This window comes from Lithobates pipiens, unplaced genomic scaffold (assembly GCF_037356315.1).
Source record: "Lithobates pipiens isolate NorthernLeopardFrog02 unplaced genomic scaffold, aLitPip1_a1.2 Scaffold_13, whole genome shotgun sequence".
In the NCBI taxonomy this organism is placed as follows: Eukaryota; Metazoa; Chordata; class Amphibia; order Anura; family Ranidae; genus Lithobates; species Lithobates pipiens.
In genome coordinates, this window is record NW_027507718.1 from 332,161,062 (window position 1) to 332,179,865 (window position 18,804).

General features: G+C 41.2%; 1 protein-coding gene across 3 annotated transcripts in view; it reads right to left on the reverse strand.

Annotated features, from left to right (window-relative positions):
* The window catches only part of ZNF827 (zinc finger protein 827), a 339,433-nt gene that overhangs the window by 12,888 nt on the left and 307,741 nt on the right, over nt 1-18,804 (reverse strand). For 2 of the 3 annotated variants that reach the window (XM_077476988.1, XM_077476987.1), the window contains 3 exons: nt 16,446-16,612; nt 6,055-6,246; nt 3,177-3,354 (listed from right to left, as the gene is read on the reverse strand). In XM_077476988.1, the coding sequence (XP_077333114.1) occupies nt 3,177-3,354; nt 6,055-6,246; nt 16,446-16,612 (537 nt within the window). Of the gene's footprint in view, nt 1-3,163; nt 3,355-6,054; nt 6,247-16,445; nt 16,613-18,804 lie in introns of all 3 variants that reach the window. The other variant, XM_077476990.1, reaches the window with a different exon arrangement.

Consider the following 18,804-nt stretch of genomic DNA (forward strand, 5'->3'; position numbering starts at 1 on the left):
AGAGGGATATGAATGTATAAATGTATATGTACAATTTTATAGTATTCAAGGACATGACTAGGAAATGATTTTATGGAAGCTCATAAGAGAGCGATGAATGTAAATGGTGAAATGTATAATGGATATGTAAAAAAACTAATAAAGAGATATTTAAAAAAAGAAATCCTCATGCTCTCCAATGTCAAAACTTTAGATTTTTATTTATTTATTTTTTTAACTAAAAGCCATTTTTAGAAAAAGAATTGGAAACCAATGATCAGACAGAATACCGATCCATTAGTATTCATGCACATCTGCAGTTAAGTACATGTCAGGTAAACCCCCATTACCTCCTTTGAGACTTTTTCTGTTCATCTTTGCTTTACCAGCACACTGTAGGATGAAGAATTGCAAAGCACTCGATCAGTGGCCATGTTCATCCACAGCCTGCCAAAAAGACTGCTCCCCATGTATATATGGGAATATTTTCAGATGAATAAGTTGCATACTTTTGTATAGTGCCCAATTCTTGACCCATGTATGACTGGTCGTCCCTATGCTGATGTAATGGTAACATATATTAGAAAATTAAAAAGGGATTAAGTATATCACATCATTTTTAGTAAAGCACTTTGGACCCATGCATTTTTAGAATGCCACCTTCTGATGTAATGGTCTTATGAACAGATTTGTCACATACAGTGGCCATTTTAAAAAAATCAAGCCATATTCATAAAAACACACTTTTGCAATTTAGTGTGAACAAGAGGTAACCCCACATGTGTGCTTTGTTATGTCTTTTTGACTATGGATTGAATGGGAAGTGACTTCAACTTTTAATGCTGGGTACAGACGGGCCGAGAATCAGCCAAAAATTTTCAGGTCGGCAGGAACCGGACAATTTTCAGCCTGTGAACAGCTTTTGCAACCAGCTTCGGTCGAATGGGCATGCTGGAAAAGCAGCATTCGATCGGCATCCAATCAGAGCAGCCAATGTCTGAGCGCTGACCGATGTGTTCTGGCGAAGGGGGGGAGGGGGTCGTTCCCCCTGTCAGAACACAATAGTACAGCAGGGGATAATCATAAGGAGATCATTAATGTGAACATTTCTCCTGTCCCTAAGGAGTATATAGGTGAGAGAAGTGATTAATCATTGACCTTAGAGGGAAACCTAGAGTTCTGATGTACTTTGTTGGATTATGATCAATTTCTTTTTAAGTAAGGCATACGATCTGGGTTTGTCATGGTTATCCTTCAGTCATTACTTTTTAAGTCACTGTACAAGGTTGGAGCCTTGTACGTTTTAGGTGTCTGAACTGCTTAGTAACTGCATGCTTGTTCTGAGTCAATGACTCAATAGGTAAAGAAAAGAACCCACAAAAGGGACAGAAGCAGATCCTGACATGGCCAGACACAGAGAGCGTTTACAATGGGGCAGAAATTAATGGTAGACTAGCAGAAAACATACAACATGTGACCCAAGGAACCACCATGTAGAACAGATTATGAAATGCGGTTGGTTTTATTGAGTGGAAATAACTCAGATTAATTTACGTCTCGTTAAACAATAAGGATATTTTAGGACCTGATGCATGTGGTAAAGGTTTATGAGGTTTGGATTTGTAAAGGATCACATGCCAGGGGAGATGTTTAAAGACTCCCTATTTGTCCCCATTCTATTGGAGGCTAACAAAGTCAGATGAGAAGGAATGAGTGAAGACAGAAGGAACATGTGGTATTTTGACTGTGTTTCTTATCATCAGTGCTCAACATTTTTTGCAGTCCTGACCAGAGCTGTATTTTAAGATCTTGCAAATATAGCCATAGGCATGTGTGTAATCAAAATGATTGTGTTATTGGTTGCAGTATGCAAGGCAGTATTGCGGTTATTTGCAAGGCTACCAATGGACTGTATCGGTCCACCAATCAAGGTGGTTACATACTAACTGAGCTACAGAGTGTCTTCTGACTACTCTAAGACCCTGCACTTCTCTGTAGTTAGCTTTTTTTTTCTATCATGGCCAGACAACGCAAAAAAAAAAAGCAAGCAAGAAATGAAAAGGTAAATGTTGGGAATAGATGTTGTCCCCTATTGCATTATGCAATCACCCGTGACTGCTTTATATGAAATAAGTTCTTGACAAGGACCTCAAGTACAACCACATGCTTTTTAGTACATATCATGTATAATGCTATATGGGAGTCCAGATGAAGTGTTCTTCAACACAATTGACAAAATCTGATCTGGGGACCCAACATAATAAGATTTTCAATTCTCTCAACTGAAAACCAACCTTCAGGCTGTGCACCTATTTTTCAAATGGCTCACTGCCACCTAGTTTAGAAAAAAAAAATATCACACAATAAAACAACAAATAGGCTGTGCTAGTGTGTAATAATAAATTGCTATTTAAACATATGGTGGAAAAAATATTTTAAATAGATTTGCAATATGCTGTAGAAATAAACAAGAAAAGTTTCCGTCTGGCTGGTGTTCCAGCACAAAAGGGACTGTTTGTGATTTGTGATTTCTAAGCCTCCAGATTGCTTACGCAAACAACACTATCTTTTTCATGACTCTTGGGGGGACGGTTATTGCAGGCAGTATGATTTTGTTATACCCAGAGTTCAGCTGGCGTTCGATTAAAAAAGTCAACGGGATGAAAATCACCCATGTAACCAACTGCAACATGAGTGTGGGAGGAGAGAAATATTGAAGCTGCCATCACTGACTTGCCTTTTAAGGTGCATTTTCCAGGGGTGTTATCTTAATCATGGCATGGCAAGTACTGTGTCACTGACATGTCAAGCCTGCAACCAGTAAAGTAAAAAAATAATTTACCTCCAGTGTGCTTGTTCAGCGAGAGTAACACACTAAGCAGCACAGTCAGGATCAGGATAACAGTCCTGAAATACACACTATGAAAAGAAGTCATGCTAGGAATACTTCAAGCCCGTTTTTAAGCTATCACTAAACTAAGAGTGCTATGTATTGTATGCCAACCAATGGAACGTAGGGCTTCTGTTAACATTTTGTTCAGAAAACTCCATAAACATATAAAATGATAAAAACGACATATACAGTATGTAAATAATAATGTTACTTTCATAAGCATATGCAGATATGATCATACGAAGTACAACAGGACATCACATGTGCTTAACACAGGAAAAGTTTTTGTACTTGCTTTCCTTACTTGAGCCCACCGGTAGGGACTGTGTGGCATTTCTTGTGTTCTACCAGCTGCTCTGGCGTCTTCATGAACTTATGACACACATCACACTCATACATTCGTGTGATCAGGTGAATCTGCAGGTGTCGTTCAAACATAGTTTTTGTTTTGCAGACAAAATTGCAGAAAACACATTCAAATCCTGCAAGGTAAAGGATTACAGAACATTATTGGTATCAAAGGCAGTTGTTTTTGGTGAATACTGTCAAAACGATCAGAGGATCCCAAGATACAGACAGAGCCTCCCCATTTGACTTTTAGTGGGATGGATGGCCTCATTGACTAATAGAGTAGAGGCCTAGCAGACAGAGAAGTTCAGGAGTAACCTTACTTAAAAAAAAAAAGCAAAGATTCATATAATTCTAACAGTCTATATCTCTGCCAGCAATGGCTGACACAATATGCATTTCCCTAGAGCGCCCCTTAAGATAAAAATCCAAATGAAAAGCACCATTGTTTAGTGTCATAAAACAATCTCACTTTAGGCTGACCTAACAGACAGACTCTGACAATTATGGCCAATGAGATATTTACTAATACCCACTGGAATCCTTTAATGGTGGCAGAAGCAATTCTGGGCATTTGGTTTACACAGAGACTGCACTGAACCCCCCCCCCCCCCAACACACTTTTGGTCCTGTCCACCAACCAATGTTCCCGTTTCTGTAAGCAGTATGCTGTTGTCTAAGCAGCCAAACCAACAGGAAACAGAGCAGGAAAAGAAGTGAGACCATCAGAACCTATAACAGTCTCTCATTAAATCATCTAGCCACAGAGGTTTTTTAAAAATATTTCAGCACAGTAGATATTTCAAATACTCAACAATGCTTAGTATCATTTTCAATTAGGCCTCGCATGACTATTTATTGCAAGCAATGCCTGAGAAAAAACCTATGTGAGTATTACGTACAGGTCAGCAGGTGAAACATCTACCAGACTGCTATCTGCTTTCCAGCAACATATCCTACCCGTTACAGCCAATATGAAGGTCTCCAGGTTCAAGCTGGATTATATTTTTTTAGTTGGCCACAATACAAAAAATAAACATATAAACAGTCGAGCATTCATGTGCATTGTATGAAAGCGGAAATTACATCCACAGTCCATTTAAACAGTGAAGGATGATACTTCCCATAAACAATAATGCAAATATACAGTATATTACAAATACAAAGCCTTTGCCTATATTGGGTACCATTCAATTTGGGATGGTTAATTCACTTGTCAAGCTTGCTTGATGTAAAGATCTAGCTTATAAACTATAATTGTGAAATGTCCAATATTTTCACAATTTAAACTCTGAAAACAATTGTAACTGGGAGGGGGGAGGGGGGGGGCGGGATCTGTTCTTATCATTACTAAGTAGATGACATTTCATATGCATGATTTGTTTTGCATGCCTACTGTACCATTTTCTCGGTTTCTCAAACAGAGAAAAAGAGGCAATACATGGAGGACAGCTGACTGGAGGCAGATATCATTGGGGAAGCTAAGGGCACTAACTGGGTGACAGGTAAGCAGTCTATTATCATGGGAGGGGAGGGAGGAGCACCCGAGATGCTGCCAAAATCAGGCCCCTGAATGGCCTGGTTATTTAATTCCACTGCATTGCCACAGTCGAGGAACTCTAGCCAGAAGATCTCCAATCATTAAGGTGGGTAGAAAGGGTAGCCATTTTTATGCACATTTCGAGGCGAGTGTGGGAGGTCTACATGGTTGTGTAATTAGAATCATAGGTGAAGTCTATTCATGGAAACTATGTATTGCAATATTGTTCTTCACAGATAGCTATCAGGTCTTCCGTTGTTTTGAACTTGTTGGTTTTGGCAAACCACAAGTGTATAGAAAGGGGGTACAGTTTGTTTTCATAATGCAGTATTGCATGTGCAAGCTACGTTTAACAGGTGAACCATCAAGGAAGACTTAAACAGTGGATTGGGATCTTGTGAACATGATAGATTGCACATGCTGTGTGTCCCTGATTCTGACTGACATTTGCAGCAAATACTTGGGATCTGTGGGTTGATTCCATGAAGAAGAAACAAGACCAGATACAAGCACTTCAGCAATTTGCAACCCTGTTACTGCAATCAATTAGTGATAGATGACCTTTGTTGTAAAGTAATAGCATTAGTGATCTGTGGTAAAGTATGTGAGACACATAGTTCAAATACTCATTTACGTATGTAATGAAGGGAAAATCCCCTTGAAAAGAGGAAAGAGGTCTAGAGAGGTGGTTGTGGTCTAGTACAGACCTCAAGAAGTGTCTAAACAGGTATAAGGTCCAAATATCCAGAGGTAGTGAAAGAAAATTTTTGATCATCCCTTGACTTTATAATGTGGAGACAAAATGGGTGAAATTAGAACATTTTCCATGTCCATAATACTTTTGAGGTGTTTTTTTACGGTATTTTAACGAAAAGGTAAGATAAATCCATATTACCCAGCACAGGGATCATATGGCAGGGGTGAGGGGATATCACCACCAGTAGGTGGAAAAGTCTGTTGAATATCTTTGATGGTGGCCCCTAAATAGTTGGGTGAGATTTCAAGGTCTTAAAGCACCTGGAAGGTAGCCACAGGACAGAGCATAATGACACTGGAGAAGAAGCTTGTTCTACCTGCACCTACTCAAGCTGGATTTTTTCACATTCTTTACAGTACAGAAACTGCAGATAGAGTGTGGCCCTCTGGCTGCTAGCACAACAGCTGACATTTACTGTACACGTACATGTCATTGTAGGTGATTAAGACTTGCAACACCCATTCAATGTGAAAAGTCCATTTTGTCAAATTAACCTATAATAGGTATGCATCCAGTAACTTGGTGAATTATGGTTACCTTTGTCTGGCTTTTCTTCACTGCTGACACAGGACTGGGCATTAGACCCTACTGAAATAACCAACAAGTTGTTTGATGTCTGGCTTCTTAAAGGGGTGTCTGAATCTTCTTTACTGTTGGCTGAGTCACTAAGTGCAGAAAGTGAGGAGGAAGAGGGGCTTATTGATTCAATTGGGGTCTTTCTTTCATCACCTGTACAAAATATAATTAAAGATTGTACAAATCATTAGATTTATTAAAGCAACATAAGCAAATCTAATAATAATCTGTATTTACTATGTAAGAAAGCAAAATATAAATATTATTAAAAATTGTTATGCATTAATTGTATACTTCTAGCAATTATATTTAACATTCTGATACAAAGTCTTACAATATACGTTTGAGTATAGTAGGTGAAAGAGAGTGTCAAATGGAAAATCCTTAGAAGTCCAAATTCCTTATTGTTCAACTGGTTACATCAAGCAGGGCGAAGCACATCCAACAATACCCAAAAAGCAGGGAAAAAGACATCCAATGATACTCTCAGGCAGACTGATCTGCAGGCACAGCAAACCTTGCTACTTTTACTGTGAACACCAGCACTGGCTATTGACTACAAAACCCTCTGCCTGCAGATCAGTCTGCATAGGAGTATCATTGAGTCCATTTACCATCCTGCTATTCTCTCAGCCTTGTGCTTGATGTAACCAGCTGAACATTAAAGACTTTGCACTTCTGAGGATTTTCATTTGCACTTTCTTTGCCCCATTAAACTTCTCATCTTGGATGAATGCCCCCTCCTGTGGGACCCTTGTATTTGTGACCTGTGAAAATCTGCATCCAGCACCTCTCTACTATTCGTTTTTGGATTTTTACAATATAAGATGTCCGCTTTACTTGTAATATTTAGCAGGATTGGTTTTATTAAGGCAAACTTGTCATGCACCATAATGTGCTTGTCAATATCTTTTTATTGGGATCCCCTGAATCTGACCTAAACCAAAACAAAAAAGCTCAAGAGGTGACACAAACCACAGGCACACATTCTTCTGTCCTATTAGGTAGTAGGGCATCTTATTCACAGGTGTGCCCCCCATCAACACTTATTGTGTTGATGGTGCAATCCCTCCTGAGGAGCCATTGTGTTTGCCAGGTGGGGGGTTGCGGATAGGGGGAAGCGGTCCCAGCCAGGAGAACACAGTGATTACTGCTGGTGGCTATAATAGCAATAATCCCATGCAGATTCCGACAGACTGGTTGTACTCAAGTTGATCGATCGGTCAACTTGAGTACATTCAGCCTGCCCTGATATGGTTTAAATCTCAGCTGGTTCAGCAGTCTATGGCAGGCTTAAGTTTAGGTCTTATCAAAAAACAGTTATTAGCACACTTTTTATGCCAGGTGATTCCAATAAAAGGTACATGCAAACACCTCATAATGCCGGATTGTAAGTACTGCTACTATTACGTGCATAAAATGCTTTGATTTCTTTTGAACAACAGTTCATCCCATTATATATATATATATATATATATATATATATATATATATATATATATATATATATATATATAAAGCAGATGAAGCAACTGAACTTGCTCTTTTCACTAACAGCGTTTCCAGTGAGTGCTAAATGTATAGAGCAGAGCCCAGATCTGCTAATCAGCTGCTCACAATACACAATGATTCACAGGCTTAGGCAGCTGTTCAAATGACAGCCGAGTATGAATCCTTCTCACTGTGTGCTATAAAGATAGACTAGATTTCCTTTTTTTCACTGCTTTAAGCAAGGTTCACATCTGAGCGGATGTGGGAATTACATGCCTTCCCACACCAAAAACTTGCCTCCAAGCACTGTAAACCCTAGTGTGGTTGCCCATGCTAGGAACTGCACAGCACTATGCGGTCTCCCTGTGGCTGCATTTTTGGAAAAGTTCAGGGACCTTTTCCCTGTGTTTTCTGTAGGTACACCAGTCTATTCAAATGAATGGGCTGCTGTGCCTGGGCAAATGTGGCCGCCGGTGAAACTGGCATAGTGTGACCCTAGACTTAAGGTCTTCTCTCATGAGAGTCATTAGTCCCGTCACCAAAACGGAAAAAAATAAATAAAAACACATTAAAACTGAATCCTTTTACATCAGTTTACACATACAGTGGTGTGAAAAAGTGTTTGCCCCCTTCCTCATTTCCTGTTCCTTTGCATGTTTGTCACACTTAAGTGTTTCGGAACATCAAACCAATTTAAACAATAGTCAAGGACAACACAAGTAAACACAAAATGCAATTTGTAAATGAAGGTGTTTATTATTAAAGGTGAAAAAAAATCCAAACCATCATGGCCCTGTGTGAAAAAGTGATTGCCCCCCTAAACCTAATAACTGGTTGGGCCACCCTTAGCAGCAACAACTGCAACCAAGCGTTTGCGATAACTTGCAATGAGGCTTTTACAGCGTCCTGGAGGAATTTTGGCCCACTCATCTTTGCAGAATTGTCCTAATTCAGTTACATTAGAGGGTTTTCGAGCATGAACGGCCTTTTTAAGGTCATACCACAACATCTCAATAGGATTCAGGTCAGGACTTTGGCTAGGCCACTCCAAAGTCTTAATTTTGTTTTTCTTCAGCCATTCGGTGGTGGACTTGCTGGTGTGTTTAGGATCATTGTCCTGCTGCAGAACCCAAGTTCGTTTCAGCTTGAGTACACAAACAGATGGTTGGACATTCTCCTTCAGGATCTCTTGGTAGACAGCAGAATTCATAGTTCCTTTTATCACGGCAAGTCTTCCAGGTCCTGAAGCAGCAAAACAGCCCCAGACCATCACACTACCACCACCATATTTTACTGTTGGTATAATGTTCTTTTTATAAAATGCAGTGTTCCTTCTACGCCAGATATACTTGGACACACACCTTCCAAAGAGTTCCACTTTTGTCTCATCGGTTCACAGAATGTTGTCCCAAAAGTCTTGGGGATCATCAAGATGTGTTGTGGAGAAATTGAGACGAGCTTTGATGTTCTTTTTGCTCAGCAGTGGTTTTCTCCTTGGAACTCTGCCATGCAGGCCATTTTTGCCCAGTCTTTTCCTGATGGTGGAGGCATGAACGCTGACCTTAACTGAGGCAAGTGAGGCCTGCAGTTCCTTGGACGTTGTTGTGGGGTCTTTTGTGACCTCTTGGATGAGTCGTCGCTGCGCTCTTGGGGTAATTTTGGGCGGCCGGCCACTCCTGGGAAGGTTCACCACTGTTCCATGTCTTCGCCATTTGTGGATAATGCCTCTCACTGTGGTTCGCTGGATTCCCAAAGCTTTGGAAATGGCTTTATAACCCTTTCCAGACTGATAGATCTCAATTACTTTCTTTCTCAATTGTTCCTGAATTTCTTTGGGTCTCGGCATGATGTGTAGCTTTTAAGAATCTTCTGGTGGACCTTACTGTGTCAAGCAGCTCCTATTTAAGTGATGCCTTGATTGTGAACAGGTGTGGCAATAATCAGGCCTGGGTGTGGCTAGAGAAATTGAACTCAGGTGTGGACAACCACAGTTATAGTATGTTTTAACAAGGGGGGCAATCACTTTTTCACACAGGGCCATGATGGTTTGGATTTTTTTTCACCTTTAATAATAAACACCTTCATTTACAAATTGCATTTTGTGTTTACTTGTGTTGTCCTTGACTATTGTTTAACCACTTGCTTACTGGGCACTTAAACCCCCCTCAGTCCCAGACCAATTTTCAGCTTTCAGCGCTGATGCACTTTGAATGACAATTGCGCGGGCATACAACACTGTACCCAAATGAAATTTTTATCATTTTTTTCCCACAAATAGAGCTTTCTTTTGGTGGTATTTAGTTACAGCTCGGAGTTTTATTTTTTGCTAAACAAACAAAAAAAGATGCAAAAAAAAAAAAAAATCATGTTTTAATAGTTTGTTATAAAATTTTGCAAACGGGTCATTTTTCTCCTTCATTGAAGTGCGCTGATAAGGCGGCACTGATAGGCTGCATTGGTGGGCACTGATGGGCTGCATTGGTGGGCACTGATAGGCTGCATTGGTGGGCACTGATAGGCTGCACTGGTGGGCACTGATAGGCATAGTTAAGGCGGCACTAATAGGCACAGATAAGGCGGCACCGATGGGCACAGATAAGGCGGCACTGATGGGCAAAGATGGGCACAGATAAGATGGCACGGATGGGTGGCACGGATGGGTGGCACGGATGGGCACTGATAGGTACCACAGATAGATGGGACTGATGGGCACTGATAGGTGGCACTGATAGGTGGCTCTGATAGGTGGCACTGCTGGGCACTGATGGGCGGCACTGCTGGGCACTGATGGGCGGCACTGCTGGGCACTGATGGGCGGCACTGGGGTGCAGCACCTTTGAGGCAGATTGGGTGGCACTGTGGGTGGCACTGTGGGGTGGCACTGTGGGTGGCACTGTGGGTGGCACTGTGGGCATTATGGGCACAGACGGGGGGCATTTACTTTTACTTTGTTAAACTTCAGGATGGCACTGCGGGAGGCAGGTGGGCACTGGCAGGTGGCATGTGGTGACTTTCATTGCTGGCCGTGATCGGGACTGATGTCCCGATCACGGCCGCCGGCGATCGGCTTTTTTTTTTTCTCCTCGCGCTGTCAGCGTGAGGAGGAATAATAGCCGATTACCGGCTCCGCTCTATCACATGATCAGCTGTCATTGGCTGACAGCTGATCACGTGATAAGGGGTCGGGATCGACCCCTTACACGGATCGGTGATCAGGCGAGTCTCACGGACTCGCCGATCACAGAGCGCGCCGCGCGCGCCCCTCAGGGGGCGCGCAGGCCGCTCGTAACCGGGACGACGTCAATAGACGTAGTCCCGGAAATCTAGGTCCGCGCTAATGCCGTCATTCGGCAATAGCGCGGTACCCAAGTGGTTAAATTGGTTTGATGTTCCGAAACACTTAAGTGTGACAAACATGCAAAGGAACAGGAAATGAGGAAGGGGGCAAACACTTTTTCACACCACTGTACATCTTCAGTCCTGTTTAGTTTACATCAGTATATATCGATCTATCATCTGTCAGTATTTTAAGTTTTATCAGTATTATTAGAGATATTACCACAGTTGGCGCAAGTGAATAGAAGTTTTTTTCAGGTATTTTAAGTTGCTGAAGAATAAAGTCATAGGTGGACAAAATGTGCATGTGTATATATATATATATATATATATATATATATATATATATATATATATATATATATGTATAAAATTCTTGCCCAAAAACAGATGAAACGGCTGTAAAAGGACAACATCAATTTAAGTCCACAAAAACAGACACGTCTATGCTTACTGCTCTGACACAGCTCTGACACAGCTCTGACACTGACTCTGAAGCCGCTATTGACACAGATAGCGGGACTCGGCTCTGCTCCCTCCCTACTCGCTCATCATGCGCTTTGATTGTCAACACTGGAGGCCAATGGCTCCTGGTGCCCCAGCAAAGCCAGCGAGACCCAGAAGTGAGGGGAGAAATATGTTGCAGATGTGCACATGGCTGGATAAAATGAGGGCTCAGGTAAGTAAATGAGGGATGAGGGTTATGCTGATGCCTAAGCATTATTTACCTTAATGCTAACCAGGAATACCTGTTTTTTATGTAAAAGTTTATCTAGTATTAGTCTTTCACATTACAAACTGAACTTGCTCTGTAATGTTGAAGATGTTTTGTAGCTTGTCTAAGCCATTGAAGAAGTGGCTTGGAGAAACTATGAAATGTCTCTGACATTAGAGAACAAGTCCAGTTAGACATGACCATCACTAGATACAATATATTACCAAAACTATTGGGACAGCTGCCTTTATACATACACATGAACTTCAATGGCATCCCAGTCTTAGGGTTCAATATTTAGTTGGCCCACCCATTGCAGCTATACCAGCGTCAACTCTTCTCGGAAGGCTGTCCACGAGGTTTAGGAGTGTATCTATGGGGATGTTTGACCATTCTTCCAGAAGCGCATTTATGAGGTCAGGCACTGATGTTGGACAAGAAGGCCTGGCTTGCAGTCTCCACTCTAGTTAGTCCCAAAGGTGTTCTATCAAGTTGAGGTCAGGACTCTGCCAGTCAAGTTCCTCCACCCCAAACTCGCTCATCTATGTCTTTATGGACCTTGCTTTGTGCATTGGTGCGCAGTCATGTTGGAACAGGAAGGGGCCATCCCCAAACTGTTCCCACAAAGTTAAGAGTATGAACTTGTCCAAAATGTCTTGGTATGCTGACGCTTTAAGAGTTCCCTTCAGAGGAACTAAGGGGTCAAGCCCAACCCCTGAAAAACAACTCCACATCATAATCCCCCCTCCAGAAAATGATTTGGACCAGTGCACAAAGCAAAGTCCTTAAAGACATGGATGAACGAGTTTGGGATGAAGGAACTTAACTCGCCTGCTCAGAGTCCTGTGATCTCAACCCAATAGAACACCTTTGGGATGAATTAGAGCAGAAACAGCGAGCCAGGCCTTCTCTTCCAACATCAGTGCCTGACCTCATAAATGCGCTTCTGGAAAAATAATCAAACATAGACACACTCCTAAACCTTGTGGACAGCCTTCCCAGAAGAGCTGTTATAGTTGCAAAGGGGGGGTCAACTCAATATTGAACCCTACGAACTAAGACTGGGATACCATTAAAGTTCATGTGCATGTAAAGGCAGACAACCCAATACTTTTGGTAATATAGTGTATACCATCACCTGGATAAATGAGAACCTTTACAGACATGTTGCTGTGGAATGGAGCACAACATGTTAACACAATTCTAGGACATCCAAACAATAAGCAATGCAAGGCATTTACTCACAGAGCATTATTTAATTTTTAATCAGCTGAAACTCTCCCCAACTAGAATTCCGAGAATTTGAAGATACTTTCAAAAATAATAATAGAGATACCATGACTAACAAATGCCTGCGACTATATTTTGAGATGTTCTTGTAAATCTCTGTATGGTTATCTTTTTATTTATTTATGATGTAAATGCAATAGAAACGTCGAAAAATAAAGAAACTACAACTGCAAGCCGATTTATTACCTTTCTACCCCTTCTTCATTTTCTAAACAAATTATCTCAATCGGCAGAATTCTTGAAAATAATTTCTTTAGTTCACATGGTTTCCTTTTTTTCCCTCCACAGTACTGTAAGCTAGAAACAGCTTGACAGCTAGAAACCGGCATCTAAAAACCGCTTAGCCACGATTACATGCCACGTTTAGCCACGTTTGCGTCTAGAAGCGACATGCCACGTTTAGCCACGTTTGCGTCTAGAAGCGTTTGTAAAAATAAAGAAAAAATTATTATTTTTTGTTAAAAAGAAAAAGATATGTTAACCAAACACTGCTAAATGTGAGTTACCATGTTTAGTAGCGTTTAGAAGTTGTTACAGGCATATGTCATTTCAAATGCCTCTGAACTTACATCTGAACCCATTTTTTTGCGTTCCAAAAAATGCTTCTAAACTCAACTGCTTAGAAATGACTATAAACTATCCTGTGTACATGTACTGATAAGATAACAGAGGAGAGTTCAGGAGCAGCTGAAAAAATGCTAAACTGCTTCTATTACCAGCAGCAGTGTACATGAGGCCTAAGACCCAACAGTTAATACTGAAGTTTATTCTGCTGATAAATTTGCCTTTCCTGGTCCATCATTCATTGATCAGGAAAATTCATTGATTCGTTCATCAGATAAAAAATGTTTAGGCATCGGTCTTAGCCCCTAACCCCCCCATCCCCCCCCCCTCTCCTGCTGTGGTCATTTAAAACAAGTGACAAGTGAGCGGGCCGAGTCCCACTGTCTGTGACAATGGATGCAGCAGCAGGGCTTGGGAGTGACCATGCACACACAAGTGCCCCCATGGACAGAGAGGAAGGGCCAGGAGCGCCAGTGGGGGACTCGAGAAGAGGAGGATTGGGGCCACTCTGTGCAACGTCATTGCACAAACAGGCAAGTATAGAGATATTTGTTTTTGTTCTTTTCCTTTACCATCACTTTAATATCATCACTTGGTCTCTGCACTTATCTATGAAATGCAGATACATAATGGCTGGTGAGAGAGACCTGCAGGGTGCTGTACATAGCTTCCTGAAAACAGCTGCCTTAGCACTCTGATCATGAGCCCTAAGCCCTGATGTAAGCAGTAGGCTGGCTCTTGGGAGGAGTTACTCATATATAAAAATGCCTTGATGGGTGGATGGCAGTCTGGAAAATGAGTATTCATAGACAGGCTTTATTTGCATGCCTAATTAACACTTGCATGTGATGCTTTGCCTCCATGAATGTAAGAACCGAAATCCAATGAATGAATGGTGTGGGGGTCAGGGACAGTCAGGCCTGGGAGAAAAGAGCTAGATGGTGCTGGATGACCTCCAGCCAGGAAATTAGGTGGATTTTGTCTGACTTGCTGCAGCTTCTAATGCACACTGTGAGAAGCTCTCACTATGCAGTGAAATCAGACTAAGCTGTTTCAGTACAGGAGAAGAGCCAGTATAACTTTACATGACCAAAAGAGAAGCTGAAAGTAAACTTATTGCTCTAATAAGTTTAATAAAACTGGGTAGATGACAATGGGTAAATGAATCATATTCCTCTCAAGCCAAAGTCTCTGCTCTTGAGATCCTAAGTCTGCCCATCTGTCACAACCATTAAAAGGGATCTCATTTACACAGATATATTTATTTAACCCCTTTACGATTTCCCAAAACATATGTGCGGGGGGGGGGGGGGCAAAAGGGTGGGCTTTAACTCCCATGCGGCACACTGCACGTTCCGTTGAAGACAGCTCTTGGTCCAGGCTAAAGATCGATAGCTGGTGGGTACGGCTTCCAGTCATGTGATCGCTGTCACAGTGGTCACATGATTGCTGATCCTTCCCACCCCCTGGGCATTATGAACTGTTTACATGGATGCTGGGGTGGGCGGGAAGGGGTTAAAGACCAACTCCACTTTTGTTGAGAAAAAAGCAATCCCCTCTGGGTGATCAATCCATATCACAAAGATTTAAGCAAATTTTGCAGCAGATTCCTACCCGTTTCTGCTCTAAAGAATGTCCTGTGTAGACTGATTCTGAATGGGAGGGTCTGTGTTTGTTATAATCAAAGGAAAGCAAAACACTGCTCCAGGTAGCTCCCCTGTGCAATCACCAGGTGCTGGCCCTGTCTGTAGCAGTCTTCATAGAAGACAAGAAAATCTGGTTGGTTGCAAGTCCAGTAAAATCACCTTTATAGTTAATTTTCATGTAAAAACATAGCAGAGGAATACAGCAAATCCAGCCAACGTGTTTCAAACCAAATCAGTGCTTAGTTATAGCTCTAATTATGATTAGCGCTGATTTGGCGTGAAATACATTAGCTGGATTTGGTGATTTCACTGGATGTGTGGCCAGACAGATTATCTTTTGTTCTATGAAGTGTGTTATAATCACTGGATGTGTGGCCAGCCAGATTATCTTTTGTTCTATGAAGTGTGTTATAATCACTGGATGTGTGGCCAGACAGATTATCTTTTGTTCTATGAAGTGTGTTATAATCACTGGATGTGTGGCCAGCCAGATTATCTTTTGTTCTATGAAGTGTGTTATAATCACTGGATGTGTGGCCAGACAGATTATCTTTTGTTCTATGAAGTGTGTTATAATCACTGGATGTGTGGCCAGCCAGATTATCTTTTGTTCTATGAAGTGTGTTATAATCACTGGATGCATGTACAGTGTTCTGAGAAAAGTTGCAGTGTCTGCATCAATTTAGAATTAACCCTTAGAGGGTACCTCACCAAAACTATAATTTATGTTGCACAGGATGCATAAAATCAGACTTGTATCTTCATGAAGTTTAATGGGGAAATCAGTGAACCAATCTCAAAAGCAAGAAATTACATTTTTTAAGGTAGTGTACACCTATAGTGTGCAGAACGCCATTGCAGAATGCCATATCACATTGAATTTTACAGAAAACTACAGCGGTTGCAGATCGAAACAAAAAGATCATTTGTATAAAACTGAAATATATATATGGCTTTTTAAAAAAAAAAAATTTATTGGCTATATTTTTTTTCTCACCAAAGTGGAGTTATTTTACATGGAATATAATGCACTGGGAGCAGAGAGACTCATCTTGTTAAATGCTATGGCAAAGTGAAGAATGCTATAGTAGAACTTAAAACACTGGAATCCTTAAAAAACATGTGATTCAACCCAAAAGTATTCTAACAAAACTGCAATATAATTTTTAAATGCATTTCACATAAAAGCCTCAACAGCAGAACAAAATGGATTCCATCATTCTTTTAGTTAAGGTTTGTTTCTAAGCTACCGTCATACAGTTTTGTAAGAGGACACATCACTGCCAGGGTCAATCGGCCCGACTTCTTACCTGAGTGTTTGGTGCTGATGTGGGTCTTCATATCCGATTCCTCCATGGTAACAAAGTCACAAGCGCTGCAGCAAATTGAATACATCCATTGTTGTTTGTCTACATGGAGGGACATGTGGCTCACAAACTGGACATTCAGTTCAGTCTCAAAGCCACACACATGACAACTACAAAGAGAATCAGATGTTAGCAAACATTTTTATTACACATACATATCAACCTAACAAAAAGACCAGAATGGGTGATACAATGATAATACATAAGAGGAATGCTGAGAGAACACATGTAATGAAAAAAAAATCCATGAAATTCAATAAAGTTGCATCTGGTGTATACAAATTAATTTGATCATCCAAGGTTTGTAAAAGTAGGTCAGAACACTTACCATTCATATTATATAGAGCTGGTTAGTTAATATATGTTAGTACACCTTTTAATTTTTCTCTGAATAGGTGAAATAACCTTTAAAGGCTAAGTTCGCCTTTGCTTACCATTTTTTTTCTAAATTCCAGCTCCCATATGTACCAATATAGCATTAATGCACTTATTTTTCAAACATAAAACAGGTTTCCATTTATTCTACACACCCTTACCTCACTTTCTTCATAGCTGTTAAAACACTGCTTGATTACTTCTGCCTTACTTCTTGGACAGACTTTAGGTCATGACACAGGAAGGAGTTGACCAGCTGAGGGTGGATGATGCAGGGTGTGTGCTAATGAGGTCAGCTGGTCATCGCCTTCCTCTTTCATGACCTAAAGTCTGACCAGGAAGTAAGGCAGAAGTAATCGAGCAATGTGTTTAAACAGCTATGAAGAGAGTGAGGTAAGCCTGTGTAGAATTAATGGAAAGCCATTTTATTTTTTGCAAAATAAGTACATTAATGCTATATTGGTACATAGGGGAGCTGGAATTTAGGGGAAAAAAAGAAGGGGTGAGCAAAGGTGAACTTAGCCTTTAAGGTTAAAGTATAACTCCAAGTAATTTAGACTGCTCCCATCCCCCGCTGTCTTCTAATTACCTTCTTCATGCTCCAGCACTGTCCTAAGATTTCACCTCGGTCCAACACTAGAGGTGCTCTACAGGTGAGCACTAGAGGTGCTCTAGAGGAGAGCACTAGAGGAGTTCTTCGGGCAGAAGACTTACATCATTCAGCCCATTTCCTGTGATCCCAGCCCATTGTTTAAATGCCCCCATGGGAGGTGAGCCACCACGCAGGTTGGGCTCATAGTACTAATCTTTTTGTTCAGCCTGCAGGTGGAATAGAAAAAAATGGAATCCTCCATTAGGCTATACAGTGTGGATGAATGAATGTCTCGCAGCTGACATTGCACTTTAACTGTAGTGGCTACATCTGATTGAATGCAGCCACCACTCTGAGCAAAAATCATAGTGTATGGCCAGCTTTACATGAGTGCCATTTAGTACAGATAATAGGAAGCTGTCATGACATCACCGGACCATTTAGAAGACTGTACATAGCTTCCTGAAAACATCACAGCAACCCACCCCTGTGCCACTCTTGTAAGTCCACAGTCCTAATGCAACCAGGGGGCTGTCTCTTTGAGGGCGTTATATAAATATCAAAATGCTCGATGAGTGGATATTAGTTTGGAGAAGTGGGTGTTCCTGGCAGGCTAAACTTGCATGCAGACTGCCCTAGGTAACACCCACACGTCCAACCACATAGTGTACACTGCTTAGGCAATCAATAGATTGTTGACAGCTGCAGGTGTTCACCTCATGTTGCCACCAAGTATGAGTAAGCATGAGTAATTCGTATGAAACGCGGCAACCTTTCCCTGTGTTTATGTCTGGCTTGGTGACAATAAAGGACTTCTAAGAATTTGACTTAATTTGTGGTGTGCCACCATCTTTCCTTTCTTTTACTAACACCCACATGTGACGCTGAGCCTCACTGATCGAAGGAAGTGAAATCCAATAAACAAAAGACATGGGCCAGGGACAATCTGGCTGGGGAGGAAAATGCTAAATAATACTGGATGTCCTCTAGCCAGGAAAAATGGGGTGGGCGGTATCTGACTTGCTGCAGCTTCTAATGCAGTGTTCAGTGAACTCCGAAAATGCAACTTTAATACAATGGTATAAGACTAAAGGGAATGCTGAAGTTCAGCTTTAATGCTTAGTTTTGTGAGTATGGTCTACAGGTAAATTGTAATAAAATAGATTCAATAAGGAACGCTGAAATACATCAGTTTGCAGATGTTGTTGTAGGTTCTGCCTATGCTGTGCATGCACATAAGGAACCTTATTCTTGGCATCTATTATTAAACTGCTTTTTTGTGGGATATTTGCAGGAATTGAATTATATTCCTTTTTCCCAGTCTCTGCGCCCATT